The sequence below is a fragment of the Zophobas morio genome, unplaced genomic scaffold, assembly GCF_036711695.1.
Source record: "Zophobas morio isolate AGI-343-1 ecotype UQ-CSIRO unplaced genomic scaffold, CSIRO_AGI_Zmor_V1 ptg001285l, whole genome shotgun sequence".
NCBI lineage: Eukaryota > Metazoa > Arthropoda > Insecta > Coleoptera > Tenebrionidae > Zophobas > Zophobas morio.
Genome location: NW_026973383.1, coordinates 1 through 27,013, shown reverse-complemented (window position 1 = coordinate 27,013; position 27,013 = coordinate 1). Strand labels below are relative to the sequence as shown.

The window sequence follows — 27,013 nt, the reverse complement described above, 5'->3', positions numbered from 1 at the left end:
GTATACGTCAAGGCTTTAAACCAAATAAACCCAAAAGATTCCATACCCAAAATCTGTGAATTAAAGAATTTTAAAATAAATTTAGTTAATACGAGGTACAGCACCACAGCTCGAGGCTTTTGTTAACGTCGGAACGGCTACTCCGTGCAAGATGGAGAAATCAACGGGGAGGAAGGTCCAAAAAGAATGCAGCAACGATAACTAATAAGACTTGTCGAGAAAAAAGAATAACGACTCCCCTCACACTTAAGTTCGAAGCTAGCAATTATACTACCTAGCTTACGTTGTAGTAGCACTACTTTGCCTTAACATAGTAATAGCGGTTTCTCTTGAGTCTACTGGGGAATAGTATTTGGCTGGCTTGCAAAGAGTAGCAGATCACTTATTGCGTGAGACCCATCTTCGTTATGGTATTAGTGCACAGCTAGTGGAATTAAAGTACCTAACGCCATACTTACTTAGATTAAAAAAAAGTTAGGAAAGACTTTATCTAATAAAGATACACACTTAAAAAGCATAAGAGAATAGTACACGAATACCTTTTCGTCACCTTTCTAATTATTACTGTTTTTTTTTAAAAAAAGTTGACTGCATGAGATAAACGAGTGATCAGTTCAGTGGCTAGCGGTCTAAGTATTTACATTTAATAACTACTATAACAAAAGTTTTAGTGAGAGTTATGAAAATAGCATTTTTATAAAAAAATTATTGGAAAAAATTGTAATTTATACTTTTTTTATTACTAAAAACAGATGCAAATACTATGGCATATATGAAAAGGGAGTAGTATCCTGATAGCATTCTTCAAAAACCTGATTTACGGCCTTTTCAGCGGTCTAGCATTAATAGTAATGATAATAATAATGAAAATAAAAATAAGGATAACAATAATAACTTCTCTAGAAAAGTGTGGGCTTCCGTATAAAGATAGTAGGGCCCTCCTCCGCACACATTCCTAAGAAATTTTTAAATCAATAGTTTTAAATTTTTTTTGCATAATTAAAAATAGTATAAAGCATAAATAAATACTAGTAAAAAACAAAGATACGTGATAATAATTACTTTTTGGCCATTTTTCCATTTAAGTTTGCCAGTCCGTAAAAATTCAATAAAAAAGCGGCACTCGTTGCTGAGGTTATGCGCTCGAATCTTAATATAACGTCAGATGCAAACAATAAGTAAAAATAGCTGTAAATTAAAAAATCAACATCCTTCGAAAATTTATAAAAAAAATTATAAGAATCCCTTAAGAAAAATAAAAGTTAACAAGTTAATAAAATTGTTCTCACCTATTTAATCCCAAATAAATATAAAAAATTGAAATATAAAACTATTAAAAAAGAATTGATATAAAACTGTTTATAAAAATATATAGCAAATAAGAAAGCAGTCATATTGAGTGACAAGTTTACAAAAATATAATAAATACAAAAAGATCTTTTATTAAAATAATGAATAATTAAGAATTGTTCAAAAATTAAGAATAATATATGAAACTTTTCAAATTTATAAAAATCCCAACTAACTTAAATAAATAAAAATAATATTCAAGAAAAAAATTATAAGATCACCATAAAATGGTTTATAATATAGGTATAAGGATTAGACGAATTTAGGTAAATTTAACACCTTAAAAAAAACCTCTACATAATTATTTTTATATAAGAATTTCCTAAAAAATTTATTCTATATAGAGCAAGAAGTACTAATTTATACTGTACATTTTTAAAATAAAAATCTTCCAGGCAAAGTTCTTTCACTTTTATACCACGCTTTTAAGATTTTTAATGACTGCAATATGATTTGGTGCAATAGCGAAGTGCCAGTCGTGTACTGTTTGTAAAGTTAAAATTTGTCTAACGTTAACTAATTTTTGAAATTTCTCGTTTAAATCCTGATTTCATTCTCCATTTGTTAATAATTTTAATTTTAATTGTAAAACCTAATTTTTTATTTTTTACTTATTGTTATATTTTTTAGGTTTGTAAATTTTAAAGTTTTCCTATGAAAAATTTTAACTTTCTATAAAAAACTTTTATTTTATTTTAGTAATAAAACAATATTATTGTCTTTACTTATTACCATATTTTTTAAAAGTTTCTGTATTCATTATAAAGGTAAATTTTAGATTTTTTCATTTATTTAAAACTTTTTTATAACTTTTACATAGTTTTAACGTTTAGGAAGAACTTATTATTTTTACTTGTTATATTTCAGGTAAAAAGTAAATTCTAGATAAAAAAAATTAGAAAATAAAACAAAATATTTAATGAAAAAGAAATCCATAATTAGTAAGCATAAATATTAACCCTAACGAAATACTACTGAACATCAACTTTTTTTTTTAACTTTTATTAAAAAATTCATAAAATAAATTTCCTCAAAGATTGTGTTTAGTTTTTAATTAATAAAAGCGTGCCTCAAAATAAACCAATAATAACACCTTAAAATTCTATATATAATCCAAAAGTAACTTTGACCTTATTAATAACTTTCGCTAAAAATTTTAAAATTATACTTTAAAATGCTTTATAAAAGGTAAACCTTTATTATAACCAAAAAAATTTAATTTATAAATTTTTAACGCGCTCACTTTAAAGTAAAAATAAGATAAAGTTTGTGAAACATAATAAAACAAAAAAAACATAGTTCTCCAGCGATAAGTATTAAAAGTAAATACTTTCAATACCTATTAAAATAATGCAACATAAATTTGTTTAAAAGATATTGTGCAGTTTAAAAAAAAAATCAAAACAAAAACTATAACATGTCCAAGTAAATATATACGAAACTATAAAGATTATTTTTTAATATAAATATCAATACAATAACTAAAATAAATATAAAAATAGAAAATGAAAGGAGGCAGAGAGAAATTTATTTAAACAAAAATTAAATAAAAAAATTACATACCTCAGTACAAGCTTGGTGCAGAGCATTTTTTTCTTCCACGTAAGCCCGGCAATGATCGAAGGCGTGAATAAGTTCGTGGGCCAAAGTTCTATCTACGTGATCTTGCGAAGACAAAACATTATCACAGATTTTAATCTATTTTTATCAGTTATAAAAGCCAAGTAAACTTATACTGGGGTGAATACCTCTGCTGTTTCAAAGTTGAAAGAACCTGCACACTTAACGTTACCTAGTAAAAAAAAAGGGGTATTATAACTAAAAACATACCCGCTTCTAGACTATTATTATAAAAGTAAACTTTAAATTGTATAATCTAATAGCGATAAATAAAATATTTTTCTGACTTATGTGCGCAAATGATACTCACCAATAAAATAAATTGTTATTGCTAGAAAATGTAAAGAAGTTAAAAAAGATTTTATTTTTAAAGCCACCTTCCGTGTTCCCACAAGGAGCACATAAAATCTTGCTAATGTCGAAGGAACAACCCTTTTTTGAAAGCTCATCGAGAAAAAACTTAACAGTTGCGTCCTTTGTTACCGCCCGCTTAACTTGCTTTTCGCATAAAAGTCTCTGTTTATTTATAGTTTCTTCAATAAAAAGAGGCATATGCAAAAGCAAAAGTCTGGGTGATGAAAATGTAAATTTTTATAAAACAAAAACTGGACTAGTGTATAGGCAGTTGTAAATAATTTTGTATAAAAACCAACACAAATAGGTCGGAATAAAAAAAGTCTGAAGCAAATAGTCAAAAAAAGCCCCTTTAATAAGAGCGTAGGCACGTAAAAAAGGCTGACTTAAAAACGCCCATCCACGCACTGCCGTGGGGCTTATTTAATTTAATACTGTTTTTAATATTATTATAATACATTACATATTCACTTAATATATTTAAGAACTTATAATAAATGAGTGCTAAATTTTTTTTTTAAATCCTAACTCATTTCTGCATACATAAACCTTTCTTCTGCAAAGTGTCCATGAGCAAGAATTAAAGAAACACACAAAAAACAAGAATAACGAGAGTTCGGCAGTGGGGAAAAGAGATTTGTAAAAAGTAACCGAAAGATAGTAACGTAGGTGTTCCTATCTTATTTTCTATTCCTCTTTTCAAATAGATTGAAGACAATGAAAAAAAAAACAAGTGCAATATTACCAACTGCGACCCTTTTTTATCATAATAAAAACGTTGATATGAACTATAAAAAAAAATAATAATAATAATTAATAAATTACTAAAAGCACTGTTTAAAATAACTAAAAAAATTATAGGATAGCAGAAAGCTTTTAAATAGAAATAATCCATTAGAATTTTTTAAACTAGTAAAATTGTGCACTGCCACCATAAAAAGCAGGTTGTTTCTTTTCCTTCAAAAAAAATTAATTGTAAATAACTTACCAAACTTATAAAACCCACACGATATTTTTACGTATGAACTTACATTAAACAGACTTTTAAAGTAATAAATTTAAAATAGTGTATATAGGGTCTTATTCAATAAGCATTTAGGTACAACACTTGCATTTAGTTTTAGTTAAACGCACTAGGAGCATCTAACAGGAGCTATTGAGAAGCGCGAACCTGAGTTTGAGTGAGTTGATTAGAGCACAACTTTATAGTTTGCTTGAAAAAAAAAAAAACAGCAAGAAAGACCTCGAGATTTCGTATTGTAAATAAAAAAGTTTCATGAAGATAGGAGTACTCGCAAATAAAGGTTTACTGATAAATAATAAAAAGATATAATAGTATTAATATATTAACAATAAAAATCGCAATTTCCTATTAAAATAGAGCTTATATAGCTAGCTAGTTCATTGGAGAAAAGTAACTATAACATTAGCCGATCTCAAGAAATGCTAAATAAATTAATATAAATGAATCCTTTTTCGTTAACAAGAGAATAACTGAAAGGCGCAAAGGACTACATGCTCTCTAGGTTCTTGCAATATTTTCTTTGAACCGTTCAAGCATTCTATTAATGCCCACTCTGAAGATTAGTTGAGGATAATTTTGCGGTGGACAAGCCGGTTACATAGGTGCCTTCCTCAGGCCAGCAGCTGTACACAAGAAAATTAATTTTCAGTTTTATTATATATGTTGTTTCATCAAGAACTATAATTTCCAGCTTATCAATTTTGTAAATTTTTTTTTGCTGGTTCTTTGCATTTTCTCTTAAATTGTTAACCCTAACCCTAACTTATTAAAAAAAGTTGAATGCTTGAGTTAAAAACCTTTAAACTATTACATATACAAATACTTTAATTTAAGGATGCAAAATCTTACTTTAGAAAACTGCTAAGTAACTTTGCTTGCTTCGTTCCAATAGAGCATTGTTTACAATGCTTTTTTTCCTGAATTATTGTAAATTAAGTTTATAATTATTAGTAAATAGGTTAAATGTAGCACAATAGAAAAAATCGTTTTGTCTATAAGCCTCGGGAATTCGATAAAGGTTAGAAGGAAGATAAAAATCAACTGGTAAAAGCAAGTGATCAAGGTAAATACGAAATAGCGAGTAGAAGAATATATTCTTATCTTTATAAATAAGTGTAAACTTTGTTTGGGAAAAGGAAAGAATGATTTACATTTTTAAAGAATCTAACACTATCTATAAAATTGGAACCTACGAAGGTTTTTGTTAATAGGTATGAAGCTCAGAAAGTATAACACTTGAGTCATGGGGACTACAATTTAATAGAATGAAATAAAGAAATGAAGGATGGGGGTTGTCTTTATGTTTCTCATTGGTAGCTTTTGTTCTCTTACAATTTACCAACCTAATATTCTGCGTTAGTCAAGTTAAGACACTGGCTTACATTCAAAAATTCCCACCCTACTAGCTGCGTAGGTGACAACTAATACACTAGTTGTTTTTGCAAATATATATTTTACTGGAACATGAAAGCAACAAGTTATATAACAAATTTCCAAAAAAAAAATTGCTATCGGGATAGTAATACCCTCCGTTTTAGTATTATTATTTTTCTCCGGTTCACTTAAAACATATCTGTTGACGAAGCTACAAATATCAGTAATTTTGGATCAGACAACACCACGGTGTATCTTTTGGTTATGACTAACTTTATCAAAAAAAAATCAGTGATAACAATAATTTATTACAGTAGAGAGAAAAAAAACTTTTATGACTTAGATAATTTTATAACCGTAATTTAATTTATTATTAACAGCGGAATAAACTTGGGTCTATAATTGAAGGTCTTTAGAAAATACAGGGGTGGAAAAAATTTACGGATATTAAGTACTATCTGCAAATTTATAACCCTCTTCCGCCTCAACTGTATAGAATGGCTGGTTAGAATTGCGTCACTTTGTTAAAATTTAAACTATAATTTTCATTGAACGGTATTTATTTTATATACATTAAAGGAAAAAATTGTCATCTACTTAAGGAATTGATAGATGTAATAATAAATTGGATTTTGTACCTTCGAAATGTATATCCAGAGGATTTTTTCAGCCGGGAGTACAAGAATGAAGTAACAGTATGGGTTAGCTTAATGAATAAGTATTTCTTTTTGTACTTTTATTATTTTGCGATATTTTTTAATAATAAAGATGGCTAAAGATCAAAAACTTTCCAGTTATATATCAAACGTTTCTGCAAATTTGCTGCCTTATATTGAAAAAGTAGCTTTTTACTTTCAAATAAAATATCTTCTGAACTTTTAAAGCGATTATTATAATAATATTATTATTTAAGACGGACTATACTTAAAAAGTTTTTGCTCTCATCTACAGTTGAAAGGTTTACATAATAACTTTGCTTGTGAGTTAATAGGGGGATCTTAAGAGAATTGCTGTTGCCATTTCAAAAATAAAACAACGGCGTGTTCATGAGCGCTTTATTATTGAAATAGAAAACGACTTAGAATATAAAGACCAGTAAATTTCTTAGTTACTTGGTTAAATTTTTTTTTAACTACTTTTATAAAAGTGATGAAACTTATGTAGATATGCAAAAAACTTTACGGTTTATTATTAAAAAGCTGGCCGTTGCAGAATCACAATTAAATCCTCTAGACAACGATGGTTCATGATTTATATTTATACAATTTTATTTTTTTTTAATAAAATAAATTATTTCTACCATTTTCCTCAACATTCTGTAAAAGTGTACTTATAATTTAGCTCGTACATTTTCAATTCAAGCATTCATGAAAACACAAAACATAAAATTTGAAGAAAAGGTTTTTTTTTTAGTAGTTTTAAACTTTATATTCATATTCGCATAAAAAGTGCGTCTGGGAGGAAGTAAAGGGAGATATTAAAAGTTTTAGAGAAGTTGCAATTATTCCAGTAATTAGCAAACTTAATTTTTTTGGAAAAACTGTACTGTTTAGTTTGCAGTTATTTTTTTTTAATTTTAATCTTTGGTTGTTAACTGTGCAGATTTGTATATATGTTGAAGAACTGGAAATTTCATAAGAATGTTAGGGCAAAGAAAATAACTTTTATTATTATGAAGGATTTTGTTTTTATTTTTATAATTTCACTTAGATCCTCAAGATTCAAGTGGTTTTTACAACCTTTTAGCTTATTAATACGGCAGAGGATATTTCATTTTTTAAAGATTTAATAAAATAATTAATTATAAAAGATGGAATCTACTTCTGTTGGGTGTGTATTTATTTTAATTACACCTTTAACTCTGATTGCTTCTCTTTTTAACGAGGATAAGATTAGTAACTCATTTGGTTATTTTGATCAAGTCGGGCTGGAAAACTTATCAATCAATACCTATAAAATATTTTAACAAATGATTAAGCAAAAGTAATTTTTTTATTCCATAATTTATTTTTTAAAAAGTTTTAGAGGTCACGCAGTATATTAATTGGAATGAAAAACAACTTCCTTACTATTTTACCTTTTAGATTAACTTCACTCTGCTATTTAGTAATACAATCTTATAAAACTATACTAACAGCTTTAGAGCCGCTTCGATCCGGTTTTTAGAACGTACAAAGCCTGCCGAAAATGTAAACTTTGTTAACAACCGCTCCAAAAGTCCTGAATCTGTACAGCTTAGAGGGGTTAGGGCCGAATAATTACAATATAGAATACGAAAAACGTTTATATATACAAATTGACAAACCCGAATCTCGCTATAAACACAGCACTGACATGCCAATGTTATTACTTTAATGTTTTTTAGAGTATACGCCTTTGCTCCCCGCTAGCAAATATTTAACTTATTGATGCTTATAAAGTCAACTTCGACAAGACGTTGAAAGTTTTCGGGAAAAGTAAGTTTTTACGTACTATAAAGCAGTGTAAGAATTTATTGTTTAACTTTATCGTTGGTAAAACTGTTGCTCTGTTTTTTAAGTTGCAAGGTTTGTTATAAATAAATGGCTTATTCAACACATTAATTTTTGCACTGAAAAATGAATCTTAATAACCACGGGTTTTTAAGTTCATCCTCGACAAAAGTTGGCTTTATATAAATCAATAGCCCTATTTTTGAGTCACTTTGCTAAAGGACGTAAAAAGGGAATAATTACATATAAAAATGTTTTGTGGTAGACAACGCTTTTAATCTTTAAAATCAATATTATGCAGTAATATCTAAAAGTCAATTTACTGCTAATATTTATACATATTGTAAGAAAGCAGCTTAAAGTCTTATTAAACATAGAGGTGTATGGGGACTCAAAAGGCCCTTTAAAATTGTCTAAAAGAAGAGTAAAAAAGATTGGAAATCTTTTTGGCTGCTAAAGATTCTAAATATACATTTTTTTTTTTTGCTTTGTTCTTTTAAGTACAACAGATGCGTAAGGGTGGTTTAAACCTTTTTTTAAATTTTATTCACAAACTTTTTTAAGAATTTTATAAAATGCTATTTTATTTCTTCAGAAATGTACACAACTCCAATCCTAATAACTGTTAAGGTAAACGTCTATTCTTTAGTGTGCAGAGCAATCTAACATAACAACTAAATATATTCACCCATAAAGAACAAAGAAGGTTCAACAATTATTAAACATTAATAGATTTTTAAGTACAGAAACAAACTTTATTAACATTTATAGATTTTTAAGTGCAGAAATAAACTTTTTTGAAACTGTTATAATAGCCAAATCATAGTTTACATAAATCGAGTAGGGTAATATAAAAAAAATAAAAACAAATTTATAGGGAATTTGTTAAGGCGGTGATTAGCCTAACAGGTTGAATACGTAAATTCGTCGTGCCTGGATTGAAAGTTGTAGCTTATCAATTAAGAATTTGACGAGCAAACTCAAGGTAGGTGATAGATTCTAATCGTCTATTTTTCTGGCTTGTGATGGGTTGCGTAGGTTGCGTTAAAAAAAAGAAAAAATATTGTTAATAAAAAAGTATAAAAATATTTAAATACTCAAATAAAATAAATAAGAAAGAAGTAAATTAAAGAACAGAATAAAGAGACAAAGAATAAGTAAAACTAAATAATCTAGCATTATCTAGATTAATTTATAAATCATAGTTATTAAACAGTTAATCTTTTATTGGTTTAAAATTTTGTTATATTTAATTCGCTCCTATTTTCTAATGGGGTCAACTATAGTTTATCATAAAAAGTGCCCTCGATTGAAAGAGCTGATCAATAAGTGTTTTTTAATTTTTATATCGTATTAATGCAGATAAAAGTGAACTTAAATATTAGGATCCCTCCTTCGGGTTATGAAGGCAGGGGACTACTTTTCTTGTAATAATTTTTTAGCCATCCTCCGTTATGTAACTACCGGATAGTGAGGGCAAATTGATAGCAGAATATATAAATAACACATGGAGGACGCAGCTTTTTTCTATTCTCTCTCTTTTTTTTAAATTACGTAGTGGCCCAATGTGTGTGGGCTGGATCTTTCCTGTGAGTTATAGTATATATGATTAGTTTAAATAATATATATGTACTTTCGAAACAAACGGCAATTGTATGTATTACATCCAGCCAACAATGACATACGCGTCTGCTGCTCGCACCTACGATTCCACTGCAATAGCGTTGGGGCACTTCAAGTGTGACAGAACAAGTTGTTTTGCGTGATGACAAACGCTTCGTGGTTTGTGCGAAATGAACCTCTTCAACGGGACCTTCAGCTGAACCCTTTAGACGACGTCTTCCAGCGTAATGCCAATGCCCTTTACGACAGGCTAACCAGGCACACTAATCGCTTGCAGGCGGGAAAATATATTTACGAGTTATGGACTGGGCACGCTTATCGAAGCCCACGTGTCGCGTATCAAGAGAGTAATGACACCTTATCGATCGAAAAGTTACATCGTAAAGAGTCTGCCATCATCCCTGATTGGGAGCTCGAGTATTCGAAGTTTTTTGACTCGATCGAGCACCAAGAATTGTCATATATAAATAAGTAAATAAAGGACAGCATCGGTTAATCTAGATATCTCTCTTTGCCTTCTTATTCTGTTTTTAATATTATTTCTTTATTATTTGTTTTTATTTAAATATAAAGACATATTTATATTTATAATAATTTTTCATGTATTTCTCTGATTCTAATCTACTACGGCCGGTCTTCGTAAGAGACCTTAAGCCGCTAAATCAGGAGACCCCTTTTCAGTAGGGGTTGGAGGTACAACTGCTCGCTAGCTGTACGCTCTTTATAAAGGGAAATTTTTGTCCTGAATGATTGGAAAAGCGGGAGATATCTGACCCGCACACCCACCGTTCGACCTAGTGTGGTGGAAAACCGCTAAAAACCACCAACGGAGAGGCAGCCTTAGGCATAAGGCCCCTAGACGTCTGAAGACACCGGCCAGCTATGCCAACTAGGTCTCCTTGACTTAGAATATCTTACCTAGAGGGGAAAAGCTCACAATCAAACTTTGTTTTTTCAAGGATTATGAACGCCCTTCAGAGCGCCATAAATAGTGTTTGTTTTTTGTATTAAAGCCGGAGGGAAGCCTTTCAGCAACGTAAATAGTTATACCGGTGCCTCTCGTGTAGCATTTCTTATGATATAGCGCTCGCAATAGGCCACAAAGTTAAATTAGAATTTAATAGGCCCTGATAAGCCAGAGTTGAAAGGACCAAAGTTTTTTAAAGTCCGCTCTGTTGCAAGCTAAAGCAACAAGTTTTTATAGTACTGACGGACTTGTACAAAACTTAAGTTGCTAAAACAGAAGTTTATGGAAGAGGTGAGAATAAATCTTGAGGAGTTAGTCAGAAGTTTTAAGAAAGCATTAAGAACAAGAAAGATTTTACAGAAATGGAAGTACAATATAGAAAGTGTTTCAGGAAGTAATATTAGAACACTAAGATGTTGTAGAAAGAAGAAGCACGGTTTCCATAACAGATTTAGTTAAAGACCTAAGAGGCTTACGCTGTAAGGGAGTGAACGCAAAGGATAGTGCTGGACTGGCTAAAAAGATTCTGCTTTAAGATTGCACCCAGTGGGAACCTTTAAAAGTAATTCTAAAGGACGCTAATACAAACGCTTAGAACGTTAAGATAAAATAAATGCTAAGTTGTTAGTAGGAAATGTGAAAAGTTACTAGAAGTCGGCTTAATAGGAAAACTCAAGGTATTAACTGGAATTACATACAGGTAGTGGTCGAAAAACCTGAAAAAAATAATATTTTTACGAGATAAGAATTGAACCTGATATATTATACGAATGTGTGACGCTTTACAAGTCCTTAACAAAAGGTATGTAATGGGACATTATCGTCTAACGAATGATTAAATAAAAGTAAGAAACAAGGATGTTTTCAGTATTTTGGACAACGCGAAAGGGTTTTCCAACGTGCTATTCATAATATCCTAGATATATTTTTCATTTAATGAACGGTAGTGCCTTTTGGTTAGGTCAGTGCCCCGTTCGAATATCAAAAAAAAAAAAAAAAGAGGATATACTTACTGCTGGTTTGGGTGGTAATTATGTTTATGTGGACGGTTGTTTAGTTGCCACTGAATCTAAAGAGGAGTATTATCGAAGGTTGTGCAGTTTAATTGAACGATAAAAAAGTTTAACTTTAAAATTCGCTTAGATAAATGTACCTTTGTTAAAAATAGAGTCCTTTGGTAAGGAAGGGCATATACCAATTCACGAGTTGATTGGGAAAAGAGCGCTTTCAAACCTTTAAAAAAGTGTCGAAACCTGGGATCAGTTATCTAGTTTTTTACAATCTTTGAATTTTGATGAGTTTACGTATCACACTATGCCATAATAATTGAACTGCTCAGGTAAGTTAAGTTTGTATGGAGTGAGGAGCCAGAGGAAGCGTGGAATAAAGTAGTGCAACTATTAGATGAAGGCTTTTATATTGAATACATAAATTATGAGCGCGAATTAGTTTTGCAAACAATCACAATGATATAGGTATTGGTGGCGTGTTACTACATATGATGACATTACATTGCATTAGTTAGTACTAAACTCACGGGCGCTCAAAAAAAATATAGTGACAGACAGAAAGGCATTAACGATAGCCTACTGTAATTATTACATACAACTAAGTGATAAAACTTTTGTGATAAAGACGGATCATAAGAGTTTACGGTGAATTTATAAAAATGAATTGGATGCTATATTGGTCAGAGGAAAAACGATTATCAAAGTTAACATGTAATGAGTGATACATACTAGCCGCTTAGATATATCCTTGAAAAGGATAATATAATCGCAGATATGTTATCGCTTTGCCGTCCAAGTTATCACCTATTCAGAAGTAAATACCTAAAGATGGTTAAAGAACATGATAACTACGGAGAGTTGAAGCGGTTACACGAGAATTGGTACCATGCTGGAAAAAAAAATTAATTACGTTTGTGAAAGAAACAGTGCAATCCAAAGTACCGTAGAAAGTTGCTGATAAGTGTGAGACTTGCCAACGAGATGGTTATAAATATAAAAGACTCAGGGGAGAATTAAAAATAAAAGGAAGGTTTTGAAACATTTAGAAGTAGATATTTTGGAAGAGCCAAGGACTTAAGACGGTTATGAAGAGATATTCACATTTCGCATGGAAAAAGTCACCACAAAGTATTGAAATTAATGCATTATAAAGTTATATTTAGATGATAAATTCTTCAGTTAATGACATTTAACCAGGCGTCTGTCTTTAAAATTAAGAAATTGACTCGATTTCTTAATAGCTATCGGGTAAGTATTTATCTCCATCAAAAAAATTGCATGATTGAAAGAGTTATTCAAATTGTTAAAAAGGCTTTGTTTTAGAACTGTGAAGTGATGCCGTGGATTGGAACTCTACTTTAAAGTATTTGACGGGCAAACACAATCGATTACGGAACATACTGGGAATTAGTCCTGAGTTTGTGTTTAGAGTAGATTATAACTTACTCGGTCACGATTTATCGGAGTTTTCCAATAACTTTAAGTATATCAAGTTGTGGCGAGTAATTTTGGTATAAACAAGCAAGCATAAGGTGGAATAAGATCATTCACGCTCTTTCACTGTCGACTGTATTATTAAGGTTCGGAAACACCCGATGGAAATTAGACCTTTAAAAAATGCCAAGAAACTTCCGTTCAGTGTTGATTTTAAGGAACGCAAGTAGTGATCCTAACGATTATATTAGTAAACTAAGTTAAATTGTTATAAGTGGGGTGCTAGTAATTTTGGTATTTAAAAATATGTAAGCGCTTAAGGCTTGTACGATCAGGAAAGGTATAGTAAAGATAGGTAATCCAAGCCAGTTTGATGTAGTTACATTTCCAAAAAGGCTCATAAGCAATATTAAAATGTATAGTATGTGTTTTGGTTCCTAAAAATTTCCTTTCCAATTCTTTGGCTCGATATTACGTTACCAATGGAAGTCAAGAATCAGCAATGAATCCTAAAACAAAAGAAGCAAAATTTTAAAGGTGCATATAAATTAGCTTTATAATTGTTCTTTTTACAAACTATACCACATCGACGGAATGAAGATGTGTCCCAGTAAGCTCCTTGTGGCCGTGCACGCTAATAAGAAAGTGCTACGCATATTAATCATTGTATAATCACTACAAAATGTGAATCTTTGGTAACACCTTTATTATTATGTCAAAATGGGATCATTTTAAACTTGCGAAATGTTTACTAGACGGCTAAACTTTTTCACCTTTTCCTAGTGCTCGTCTAATAGACAATGGCTGAGCAGTTTCATACATAGTAAAGTACGTCGCCTAAAAATTGTTATTTTCTTTTCAAGGATTGCCGGCAATTATTGCTAGATTTTGCTAACATTATCACTTGTTAATAAAACGATAAGAAAGAAAGACGATTGGCTTTCATGCCACAGCACAAGCGGTGAACTACCTATAATTTGGTTAGTTAGGGGGTAATATAAGTGATTTTTATAGATTAATCAAACTAGTGTTGTTTTATATTGATCCCCTTAAATAAGTAAACCTAGTATGTAATAGTAATATAATTTTCTTAATATAGTTATTAAAAACTATAATTGTTCGAATGTCATATATAAGTTTTATGTAACCTTTCATAAAAACCAGTTAAAAAATCGTTTACAAGTCAATTGGCGTACATATACGAGTTGCTTTCAAATGTTACTTCTAGACTTTATAAAAAATGATATTAAGAAGTAACATATATCGATCTTATTACCATACCACTTTCTTTTATAAAAAATTGTAAAAATTGAAGCATTCTTTCAATATAATAATCTCTTGGCGTTTTTAATAAATAAGAGTAATATAACATTTAGTAGGTACTTCAAAACCTTATATTTAGTATAAAGTAATTATAATATTAATTCTGTTTCTACTCCAGACCGAAAAGGTATTAAATTCAGGTTCCATTATTGCATCTGTATCCTATAAGTATGACCACATTTGTTAAAATTGATCGTAAAACAAATAAGATTGACTTTAGTTTATGAACGGTACGCTTAAAAATCGTTCGCTAAAATAATTTCTCTAAGAAGTGTTAAGCGGCCCAACATGGCTGATTAAATCTTCCTTTATAAATATAGCAAAACCTAGCCTAGAAAAGAACTAAAAATATCAACTAAAATTGGCTCCTAAATGCTTGGAAACTTTTTGTTTAGAAAATAATTTCTTCCAACCATTAGGAACATCTTAAGCAAAAGTACCAACTATATTTTCATATGAAGTTGTTGACCCCTAGGTTAGAAAGCTGAAAAGAATTAGGGACCGTTGTAATCCTAGCCTATAAAGGTGACAGCTGGATAATAATTAAGTAAGCACTTAAGCTCTTTACTACACGAGAACTACGGCAACGTATAAAATGAAAAAAAAGGGTGTAGTAAAAGTCCTTTGGTCACTCATTAAAATTCGACAACACCCGTATCACCTTATTAATTAGTGCTATGAGGTAACGAACTTTTACCACCTTTTTACAGAAGTGGACTAAAACATATTAGTATGGTCATAGTTTAAGAGCTGAAGATGTGAAACTCGAAAAGAAGAAAAATATAAATCTTAGCAACAAGTATTTTAAGGTAAGAATATAAATGATTAATAATTAGAACTTCTTGGAGAGTATCAATCTCGTCACTTTGGGCTTCAAAGTTGAAAAAAGATTCACCGCAATCTTGGCTAATTGAGTTGAGAATGGCATAACTTAACTTAAAAGAATCGAAAGTTGGAAGATACTAAAACTTAGTTCAAGGAAAACATTAACTTTTGTGAGGTTAGGTGAAGCTTAGATTTGAGGCTCTACGTTGCGATACTAAATGAGTTGAATAATTTTCTTGTTAGAGAATTATGGGAATTAAATTAATATTTGGTGTTGTAGTTGAACTTCTATACATAGTTCTTTTCAATAACTCTAGTCAGGGAGTGGCGCGCTTATATATATAGTACTAGTACTATAGTCTAACTATAGTACCAGTACTATACATATAACCGCGCTCTTTTGTGAGCATTTAGTTCTCTAGAAGTCTTGTATAAAACTAGCGAGCTCAAACGCTCAGTCGTTTCTTTACCAATCATTTAAGGCTCGGAAGCCTAGCTAAGAATGCGACCACGGCTGGGTAAAGATGCATTGCAGCGGTGCAAGTTGGGCTAGTGAAAGTAGCCCTACTGTGGACTAATCCCCATGTAGTCATTTTCTTAGTTTCGTAACTCTTCAATAAATCGATATTGCTTTTTGTGCCGTAGGCTAGACATAAAGTGGCAGTAAAAGATCTTTTCTATATGCATTTTGGTCTCTTATGGCTGGTATACCGGCGGCTTCCCATAAGCTTCGGTCTAAGGACGCTAACAGGATGCCATCCGGAGATGAAATAGGGTCCAAAGGCAGGCTTACCAAAGCTCGGGTCATGTCACTCTTCTTTATTCATTGGTATCAGTGGGTTCTGTCCTTAGGTCCAGATCGCTAGGGCTTCAGCTTCAGATGGCAATTAGTACCCGATTTTATACTTGAAACTCTTCTTACAAACAAAACCGAGAAATCGTGATTATGAAACCTTCCTTAGGTTAACTCTGGCCTCAGAGTTGTGATGCAGAAAGTTACATTTTCTGCAGCACGGATCGATAATTAATTTTTAATTAATATAAAACCTTTATGGTAGCCTTATCGTCAGCAGCACCCTTGAGCAGGTCTTTTTCGTCCATTGTCTTTTGTAGCTGTACTTCCATCCTAGCTACCACTTTCGCGTAGCATACTAGCGTTTCCTGATGGTGTCTTCTAACCTTAGAGCGGATTTAGACCCAGTAACCTCGAGTAAAACCTCGGTGAGACTGGCTAAGTTACTTTCATAAGAACACCGTAGGTGTGTAGCTAAGATTGTAAGCAACTGTTAACTTTGTTTTAGTAACCAGAGATGGCGATTAATATTATTTTAACCACATGTTTTTAGGTTTAAGTTTGTTGTAAACCTCATCGTTGAACCGGGGGCAGGCTACAACTTTACATTGTAAAAAAGGACCCCCTTGCTAGCGAGTTCGCTACCCGACTGAGATAAGCTTTTTTTAAATGTCTTATTTTCCAGTATATATATATATACTGCGCCTCTCCCCCACTTGGCTGTGGAAATAATGTTAAACCTTTTTGTAAAATCTAGATTTTTTATGGTTGGTCTCTTAAATTAGTAATAAACGTTGCCCATGTGACACCTTACATTAAAATTATTTAGTTAGGCAAAAGCCTTAATAAAAAAATTTATTTTTTAAATGCCTGTATTGGTTGATACTACCTTTATATGAGACCTAATTATAATTTAAAAGGAATACACCCTTACATGCTACTATGATAGGTTTCTCATAGTTGGTTTTAGGGCTTACAACTCAGTTGATTTGCACGCGAAACATCAAGCATGTTAACGAAAAAACCGAATTAAATATCAAGCTGATGCCGTATATACATATATATTGGAATGTCCTTAGATTGCATACCTTCCAAAAATTTCTTTTTAGTAAACTTTGCTTCCCCCTATTTTTAATGTTCAGAAAGGGCAAATTAGAAACGTTACAACAGTCATCGATAACGACACTATAAGACGCCATATTTTCTCTTATTTTGAAAAAATAATTTAGTATTCCCTCAAATTATAAAAAATTATCTAAAAAATATATTTTACATAACGCATTATGTAATACGTAAAACAACTACGTTGCTTTTTGTTCCTTACCTACCATAATCTTAAAAGTACCCAGCCAAAATAACTTTGTTTGACCTTACCACAAAAATCCTTAACTCAAGTTATAACTTGCGACATATACATATGTTATTCTAAATACGTTCGATCGGCATGAGTATGAGCCACTATTTCAACTTAACTAACTGAATAATATTCTAAAAACAAGTCTTCACAACTAAGTTAAAACCTTAAAAACTAACGCAACAGCTATAAAAAATATATTAACTTTTAAAATAAAGTTTAGTAGTCTATAAGCTCTACAGAAAAATGGAAGGTCTTCAACTTAGGCTGATAGACTAGTTAAGGAAATAAGCTAAGCTTAGACAGACGCCGTTGAGGATGAGATAAAAAGAGGTTAAAAAAACAATAAGTAATTAAATAAGTAAATTACTTAAAATACCTTTTACTATATAAAATGTTTTTTTACACCAAAGCAAAGGCAAAGAAACCAAACGCATCATAAACAAAAGATAATTACTAAACAAGGACGCAGTTTAATACAAACACCCAGGGCCCTCCACCGCTGTACAAATTCACATTTACCAAAATGATAAACTGTAAAATTTCTACAGGCAAAGCCATATAATGGCTTATACTTCGAAGCTATTTACTGTAAAGGCTTGAGTCAGATTATAAGTTATAGCAGGAACAATACACTAGGACTTTAAAAGTATTATTTACCTTTCGCTAAACTTTCAGTAGTAAACTGTACAGGGACGTTGTATTTAAAGAATGTATACACTAATTTCTCACTTACTGCGGAGGAAACTTTCGATACTTTTCAATAAAAAAAAATGTTTTCTTTGAGCTTTATTTTTCTTTGTAATTTTTTTACTTCTCAAGTTTACTCCTATACCGATTCTAAATGTAACTACAAAGCAAATTTTAAACTTTTTTCTTACTTAAAATTTTTCTAGTAACTCTATTGTAGGTATAATATTTTCTGTTTTACTAACTTTCCTATCAAAAAAACTTTTTTGTGCCATTAACTTTGCTTGTTTTGCTTGCTTCTATTTATTAAATATAATTAAGTTTTTTTATAATTTTCCTTTAACTCAAACGAGCTCACCAGGCCAAAAGCCTTGCTTTAAAATATTGTAAAGGGTTTAATCATCCGAAAGGAAGAAAGAAATTTTGTTTTTGGGATGTAAAAAAAATAAAGTTTTTAATAAATAATAAATAGTACTAAGGTTAAACACAAATAGAAATAGTAAGTACGAGCAGAAGGATAAGTAATTTTTATATACTGGCCAAAGAAAATCCAGAAAAAGGAATCTTCAGTAAGAAAAAGCACAAGCGTTGCCTTAACCTAAAGGTCTAGTAGCCTTATCATAGCGACTAGGTATAAGGATTTTCAAAGTTTTCCTTAATATGCCTAAGAAGGCACAAAAAAATTTTCTAGACAAAAATAACCTAAATAAAATAATTTCTTAAGCTAGTAAATCGCGCGTATTACAGCAAGAAATAAATTTCCAAATATAATAATAAAAAAGTAGCAAAATTAGATAATAATACACAAAGCGGTATAAAAATTAATAAGTTAAATTTTTATTTTATCATTAGTCAAAACTATAATAAACTAAATAACTGTACGCCTCTGACCAATTTAGTAAGTCTAAAAATATTAACCGTTGCTTAACGCTATTTAAAAATAATCCTACTCTGTTTATCTCCTTTAAAGCGCCGCAAAAGTATAGTGCCTTTAAATTTACTCTGTAATAAATAAAAGGTTCCCCGAATGCTTTATTGGATTTATTTTTCAGTGAGTTAAAATTAAATATACCCCTTTACTCTTTAAAAAAAGCGTGAAAAAGGTCAGAAACATAATAAAACGCATTAATAAAAACGAATATGATAATCTGCTAAAATAAAAATAAAAGTAGTAAGTTATAAATACTTTCAGTATTTTATTAAAACTAGTCATCCTCTCTTATTATAGTATAATTGCTAAAATTCAAGTTGCTGTTGATTACGTATCGATTATCACTTATTTAATATATACTAATGTAAACTAACACCACTGTAATAACCTTTTCAAAAGGGTTCATATGCTTCACTAGTAAAATTGAAAAAAAGTCCCTAAATTAAAATAAATAACTAAACAGTTCTTCTCCTAATTTAAAACATAACAAAAAGCAATAGAAGCAGAAAACCTTTTAAGAGAAAATCCCAAACAATAAAAAAAATTGTGGGTCCTAAAAAGAAGCAGGTTTTAACGATTTCTAGTGTACCCAGAAAGTTCAGTGCAAAGCGCTTAGCACGACCCTCTATAGCATTATCTAATATATAATAGGTAAGCTTCTTAGTGGAACCAAAAATTGGGTTACCGTCGCAAAAAGACGCTGTCTGTAAAAACTAAAACTTTCTCAACCTAATGCGTATTTTCCTTTAGTACTTATAGTCAAAATAAATAAGCTACATACAGAAAACTATCTAACTTAAAAAAAAAATTACGAAATGGCTTATGACTATTAACTAAACAGCTGATTAACTTACTGTATTGAGCTTCCTGGCCAAGTCATATAAATCAGGTCCCGCAAATAATTTTTATAAAATTTAAACTTAGAGTAAAAAATCAACGATACGAGGATAATGAAGCCGGCAAATGTAACAAAATTGAAATTTTTTTAAATAGAGTAAGTAGTTAAATGATGGAAACCAATTCGAGTCAAGCGATCAAAGAATGGTTTAAAATAAAAGAGGCCAAAAAAATAAATTTAAATTTTATTATGAGAAAGGCAGTCAACGTAAAAACTAATCATTAATACAGTTCAAGCAGAAATGACAAGAATAAATCATACTAAAAAAATGAAAATAATGCGCCGGAGCCCATAATTATAATAATGAAAATTATTAACTCCTTCTACTTCAGACAGATACTTTACAAGTCAAGAAAATTATGGACGAGAAGTCTTTTCCTTATTCTGCTTAAAGCTGACTTGCAAAAATTTATCGCCCACGCGGTAACCATTGAGTGACTGGACTGCCAATAAAGCGCGGTTATAGTCCTCCATGTTGACAAAGCCGTAGCCTTTGCACTGTTTGTTGTCATCGCGTATAACCTTGACGGAAGTAACGTGGCCAAAAGGAGAAAACAAATCATACAAAAACTTTTCATCTGCTTCTTTGCCAATGTTATAAACAAAAAGACACCATAAGGGGCCGGATCTGGTAGGCGGCAGTGGAATAGAGTACGCCTGAGGAGGAAGACCAAGCCCTCCAACGCTATTTGCAACACCTCCAATACCGCCTAAGCCACCGATCATACACATATTCTGTGGAATTGCTGGGTTTAAACCCATCTGGCCAAAAGGGCCGGGCGGCGTAAAAGGCTCAAAACCGTACATGCCCACCGGTGGCTGGTTAAAAGCAGGAACATTTGGTTTAACCATAACCCCGTAGGGGTTATAACGATTTCCAGTCATCATTGTGGCAGCCGCAGCCTTCTGTCGCCTTTGGGCCTTAAGAGCAAAGTCCTCCGCTATTTTAACTTTAATGCAGGAAGTGGCCCCAGAAGGCTGGTAGCCATTCATGGCTCGCAAGGCATGGTCCGCCTCACTTTTTAGGCCAAATCTTACGAAACCAATTCCCTTTTTTTCCTTTGTTTTGTGATCAACTAAAACTTTGCACTCGATAATGGTCCCAAAAGTAGAAAATAAGTTTTCCAGATTCTCTTTTTCAAAATTTTTTCGGTAAATTTTGGATATATAAGTTCGTATTTTTAATATCCTTTGAATTTTTACGAGCAAAACTAACTTTCAGTGTCTTGTCACGTATTTTCAAGCCAGTTAAATCATTAACAGCTTTAAGGGCTTCTTCATAATTAGACATCTTTATAAATCCATAACCCATCGACTCCTGTGTCTGTCTATTACGTATTATTTTTACAGCTTCAACTTTGCCACAAGGATCGAACAAAATTTTTAATTCTCCTTCAAGCATGTCACACGGCAGGTAATTAACTATTAAATTACTGTCACTGTTTTCTTGTCTTCCATCACTGGTAGTTTTAACCTCTGAGTCGGACATTCTTCTACTAGTTGCCCTACATAAATATACATGAGTTACCGGCTTGAAATTCAAAAGAAAATATAGATGTATTTTATAATAATCTTGAAGCTAAAATCCTAAAAAAAAGAAAGGAGGAGAGGGGGGGAAACGCCATAAAAATAAAAACAAAGTAAAGGTAAAAAGTCAAAAAAAAAAAGTAGAGAAAACTAAATAAGCGAAAGGAGAACCGAGACAAAATGCCGGGACGGAAAAAAAAGGGAAACCCGAGAAGAAGGGGCCTTACCTACGTATGCATTTATATAGGGTGCTGGCCCTCAAAAAAAAATTTTTAAGCGTGCTTACATTTCGCCTAAATATGGAACTCTGTATATTTTTAGTGTAAATATGCCTCACGTGGGCTTAGAGATTTTTTTATTATATGCCCTTTCCAATATTTGAACTTTACGTCAACCTACAAATTTCTTTTACTTAGTTAGAAAAGTTTTTATTTTGAAAAATTAAGAGTTTCTAGTTCTACCGACGAAGTCATAGTTAAATAAGTTGTAATAATAGTTATTATAGTTGTGGTATTACAAAACTAATAGAATTTGCACTAGTAATAAAGTTCTAAGTAGTGTTGCCACTTACTGAGATTTTTCTGAAAATAACAAATTGAAAAATTACGAAAGCTACCGAAATGGGAAAATCAAATCAAAACTTATTTTGTGTAGAAAGGAAGCGATGGAAGCCCTTCATATCCTTAAATTATTAATTAAAGAAAAAAGATGCTGGCGAGGAATGCAATAAAAAGTACTACTGACAAAAGTTTGTTTTCGGGTTGAAAACAAGTAACGATAGAAAAGTGAGTAGAATCAAAAACAGGTGTGACAATTAACGAAGTGAACCCCAACATTTTAAATTACCTGACACAGGACTGACTTGGAAAAAGTGTTTTTAAAAGTGAAATTGAAACCAGAAGAAAGTAACTCAGAATTTTTTGATAGATTTAACTCTTTGACTGAGCGCAGCCCACATTAGTAGTTATTGCTTTTCTGAGTTCATGGAATTAATCGATTCTAGAATGGCTTACCTGAAGCGAATCGTAGACCTTTTTAAAAGTAATAAGCTATTGCAAAAGTGCACTTTGGGTGATACCTGGATTTTAAAACACCTAGGAAAACTTGCAGATGCCCTCGCAGATAACCCAAAAGCTTCGGACGCAAATTTAAAAACAGGAGCATACTTTGAAGGCAAAGCCCATAATTACCCTAAAGTTAACGGTAAGGTTGACTCTTAAGCTCAAACAAGGCATGACCATAGGTTTAATAGCGCAGAGATGCAGAAAAACCTAGGCCATAGTGAGGAACTATTTTTTTTAAAAGTATGTCATTAATATGGGTAATTGGATAACGTTGGAAGGCATGCAAAACTAAGAACCCTAACTTACCGCACAAAATTAAAGTGCACCACATCCGAAAACTATCATTTAAAACCAACCGAGTTTTTTTTCTGGTACCCTACGATTCGAAAAACAATTACCTGACAATATCTGTAAGCGACGCAAAATTTTGGATTCCAGAACTAGTTGCCCTATACTTCGAGAGAAAAGCATGGTCCAGAACTTCAAACTTTTTTTTTTTTGAGAAAGAGAAATTTCATAATATTACGGAAACGGCACCTTTAAGGAGAGCTCCAATTATACCTGAACGCCCTTATAACCTTATTAGTGTTGGGAAATTTTGCAACTCTGAAAATTTATTATATTTGACAAAGCAAAGGCGATACTACTAACCAACCCCCATTGAATTATCTAAAGTAGTACCAGTTTTATGAACTAAAATAACTGTTAAAAGAAACAAAGCAGAATTGTACAACGTCGCCACAGAATTTGTGAATTATTAAGCCAGACCTAAGATGGAGTGGCACAGAATATTAGGCCATTTGGGGTAGAAAAGAAACTCCCCAAAATTTTTAAAAGCGCAAACTTGAAATACAGCAACAATCATATGGACCTTACGTACATTTTTTGCTTAGAGGCAAATTTTGAAAGATTAAAGTCAAAAGGGATAAAAATGGGATTACTTACTTTTAATTATTTGTGAAGAACTAGGTTTCGACTTACATGGGTTCATACCTTCCTTCGCTAATTAAGTCAGAATGAACTTTAACCATTGTGTGAAAACGCACTCGATTCGTTTGGGTTTCTTATTGAGATTTAAAGCTGAGGTCTACGCTAAAATGGGAGAATTTATTGATAACACTCTATGAAACCGATACGAAGTAAGCAGGATCCATTGTGATAATAACGGAAAATTCGCATCAAAGAATTGGATCCTTTTACGCAAGGTAAGATGCATTGGCCCCAGTTACGCAGCACCAGATACACCCTCGCACAAACCCATTGCAGAGAGGTTTAAAGGATTATTGAAGTTTATGACCAAGGCGATGCTAGAAGAGACGGGTTGGCTATTCATTTTTGGGCGGAAGCAATGAACTATGCTGCAAACTCCCTTAACATGACTTCACTTGTTTGGAAAGAATTTTATGGCGTAGATCCGAATATAAATGAGTTAAAAGTATATGGGTCTACGGTTACTATTATAACCCTAACCAGTTGAACTCTCATATCACCCCAGTAATGAAACATTGTTAGCACCAACTATAAACGTTTGTGGAAATTCTTATAGAATTTGTTTTATATCCATATGGTTAGTTAACTGCAGAAAATTTTAAAAAAGTTCCGAGTTTTAGAGAACAACTTACCAGGAAAACAGAAGCCCCGGACAGCACCCTATGAAAGCTAAACGGAAGAGGATGATTTTTAGCTACCAATGATGTGAGACCTGGAGGAATGGCTTAAACGCCCACCGGCAACAATAGGACTAATGAAGAGAGACGAAGGCTCTTTATTTAACTAATACAAGCAACGATTATGAGAACCAACTGGTTGAAGTGCAATTAGAAGTTAAGGAAAAACCGAAGTGGTTCACAGGAACTATAAATAAAGTCAAAAGAAACTGTTTGGTGTTACTTTTTGACGATGGAGAGGATTGTAATAATATCAAGTGGAAGAATTGAAATCTATCGCATTGTTAGTCGACGCTGGCATAACATCCCCCCCCCCCTAAGCAATGCATTCGAAGCATTAAAAGTTAAACATTGGCCCTCTGCTTTAAAAAGAGAACTTGAACCTTTAAGTTTTAGGAGTACATGGCAAATATTGGTTCACAAGGGAGGCGACTTAAAAGATACTATTTAGGCTTGTTGACGGAACTTTCTAGAGCGAGAATACGTTTCAAAGGTTTCATTTAAATACGCGGTTTAGACTATATTGAATAATAAACCCAGTGATAGACCTACTTGTCGTATTGGCACATATGAAACCTTCAACAAATTACATTTTAACTTTAATAATGCCTCCGCCATTGAAGACTTGAAGTGAACTAAAAGTCAAAATACCTTTAGGTTTCCGTTTAATGCATAACGGCAAATTAGAGGGCAGCTATCCACTGCTGAATAATGCGCTGTATAGAACGAAGCGAGTTGGGAAACTTTGGTTTAATCTCGTGAGAGAAAAGTTAAAATATACCGGATTTAAACAAACTGTCTTTTAACTATGCCTCTTTCATATCGCCGACTATCAGTTAAACGTGTATTTTGTTGTGTACGGCGAAGGCCTGAGGGTGTTTACGAATAATGCAGCCGAAACCTCAGCAGTAATAGAAAAAGAAACCAAAAAGCTAAGACATGAACAGTCTTACAACAATTATTAAAAAATTTTTTTTAAGCTAAAATATTTAAAGGATAAGAAGAATACGTGAATGCAGCACGCAAAGAACTTTTATTAAAAATAAAACACGACGGAGTTGCAACTGATGACATGGAAATAATTTTTACTAATAAAAAAATAATTACAACCACGTGGAGAAACATAAAATTTGACAAATTTGTAGATGCTTCGACATTAACAAACACCCAACCAGTTTCATTTGGGTAGCATATTTCACCAAACCTGACATTGTATACTCTACAACTATTTTGGGAAAGATTTCTACACAACAATGATAAATTCCATACGAACGCTGCTAAAAGTATTTCAGGTTAATTATATAGTACATCGGACAAATCTTTAAAAATTAACAACAAACGGCTAACGAATGAAAAAATAAATATAAATTGCTATGACGATGCGTCATGGGCTGATAATTACGACTATAGAACTACTACGGGTTATATAATCCTCATAAACAGCACTTCCGATTCATTGGTGATTCAAAATTGAGAAGGCTAAAGCACAAAAATCGTCATGTGCGGTTGAATACAGAGCAATGAGTATTGCTTTCAATGAAGAAATAAATAGCAATTGAAAACCCTTAATATAGAAATACTACTCGATACAAAGACAAAGTAATATATTACACTGACAATAAAGCAGTTAAAAATATTATTACACTCGACGCGTCTGACAAAAGGAGTCCTGTAGACATAGCACTTTATGTTAAAATCGAAATTAACTCGACAACTACACCAAAACTCATATATTAACAACCTTAAATAAGGCTTATATCATAACAAAACCTTAATTAAAACAAAAATACGAAATACAACTAATTAACATTTTAAATTGAGCTTTACTTTTAGCTAAGAAAATAAATTTATGAAGTTATAAGAAGAAATTATTCATAAATTTTATTTTAAAAAAATTTAATTAAGAAAAAAGGATTCTAATTGGTGAAATACTAATTTTGATTGGTTCTTCGAATCCGTTTACTATTCCCTTGTTTAAATTTTATTAAAATAAAAAAAGGGGATCAAGTTATTGCTTTCAATGTTTAAATTTTTCATCCCGTTCTGGTTTTTTATTGGTTTAACTGCTGGTACTGGTTAGTTTATTAACGAATTTTATTTCCTGCGTGTTTGTGTTGTTTTATTTCTGTAATTTTGTGTTTTTGAGTTGTCTGTCTACTCCGTTTCACGATCGTCTTTTATTGTATAAATAAATTTTATTATCTACTTTTTGCTGCATGGTAGTTGGGGTTTTGTTAAGTCATGGTGTGATAGTATGTTATATGAAATATCCTGTGTAATAAATTTTGTTTTGTTGATAGTTGTTTCTTGTTACAGGGAATCATTTCTAAGATATCGATGCTAACACCTTTATTTTCTCTAATCCGTTGCACATTTACGTAACTCCAGTTCACACGACCACTACATCCTTCAAAGTTTCCTTTTATAAATATTTACTTTCCACTTAGGTTCATCAAGGAAAAAGCTTTGGTCTTATGCTCTCCTAATTTTTAAATTATTTTCCAGCCCTAATATTCAAGCATTATAACAAATTTTTATAGCTATTTTTATAGCTAATCTTCGAATTTACTTATTTGTTCCCAGTTGCGTCCCGCAGACTTAATCCTTGTCACATCTTCCATATCTTATCTCTTACCTGTATTCATCTTTACAAGAAAACTGTTTAAAGGTTTTATTTTTTGTTTAGGAAAAGTGTCAGTTCGTAAGTTTTAACG

General features: G+C 31.6%; 1 protein-coding gene and 2 long non-coding RNA genes across 3 annotated transcripts; all 3 read right to left on the bottom strand.

Moving 5' to 3' along the window:
• Positions 1 to 895: 895 nt before the first annotated feature.
• On the bottom strand, positions 896 to 3,144 carry LOC135122454 (uncharacterized). Its single transcript, XR_010279389.1, has 4 exons — positions 3,099 to 3,144; positions 2,914 to 3,048; positions 1,063 to 1,149; positions 896 to 955 (listed from the first exon to the last, which is right to left on the bottom strand). It is a non-coding gene; the product is annotated as an uncharacterized LOC135122454 (long non-coding RNA).
• Positions 3,145 to 19,541: 16,397 nt separating this feature from the next.
• LOC135122455 (uncharacterized) lies at positions 19,542 to 20,115 on the bottom strand. The gene is made up of 3 exons (XR_010279390.1): positions 19,998 to 20,115; positions 19,655 to 19,780; positions 19,542 to 19,580 (listed from the first exon to the last, which is right to left on the bottom strand). It is a non-coding gene; the product is annotated as an uncharacterized LOC135122455 (long non-coding RNA).
• A 188-nt stretch (positions 20,116 to 20,303) lies between these two features.
• LOC135122456 (ELAV-like protein 1) lies at positions 20,304 to 21,769 on the bottom strand. The gene is made up of 2 exons (XM_064046636.1): positions 21,740 to 21,769; positions 20,304 to 21,546 (listed from the first exon to the last, which is right to left on the bottom strand). Exon 2 carries the CDS (start codon positions 21,032 to 21,034, stop codon positions 20,399 to 20,401), a length of 636 nt encoding a protein of 211 aa, XP_063902706.1. The 5' UTR covers positions 21,035 to 21,546; positions 21,740 to 21,769; the 3' UTR covers positions 20,304 to 20,398.
• Between the last annotated feature and the right edge of the window lie 5,244 nt (positions 21,770 to 27,013).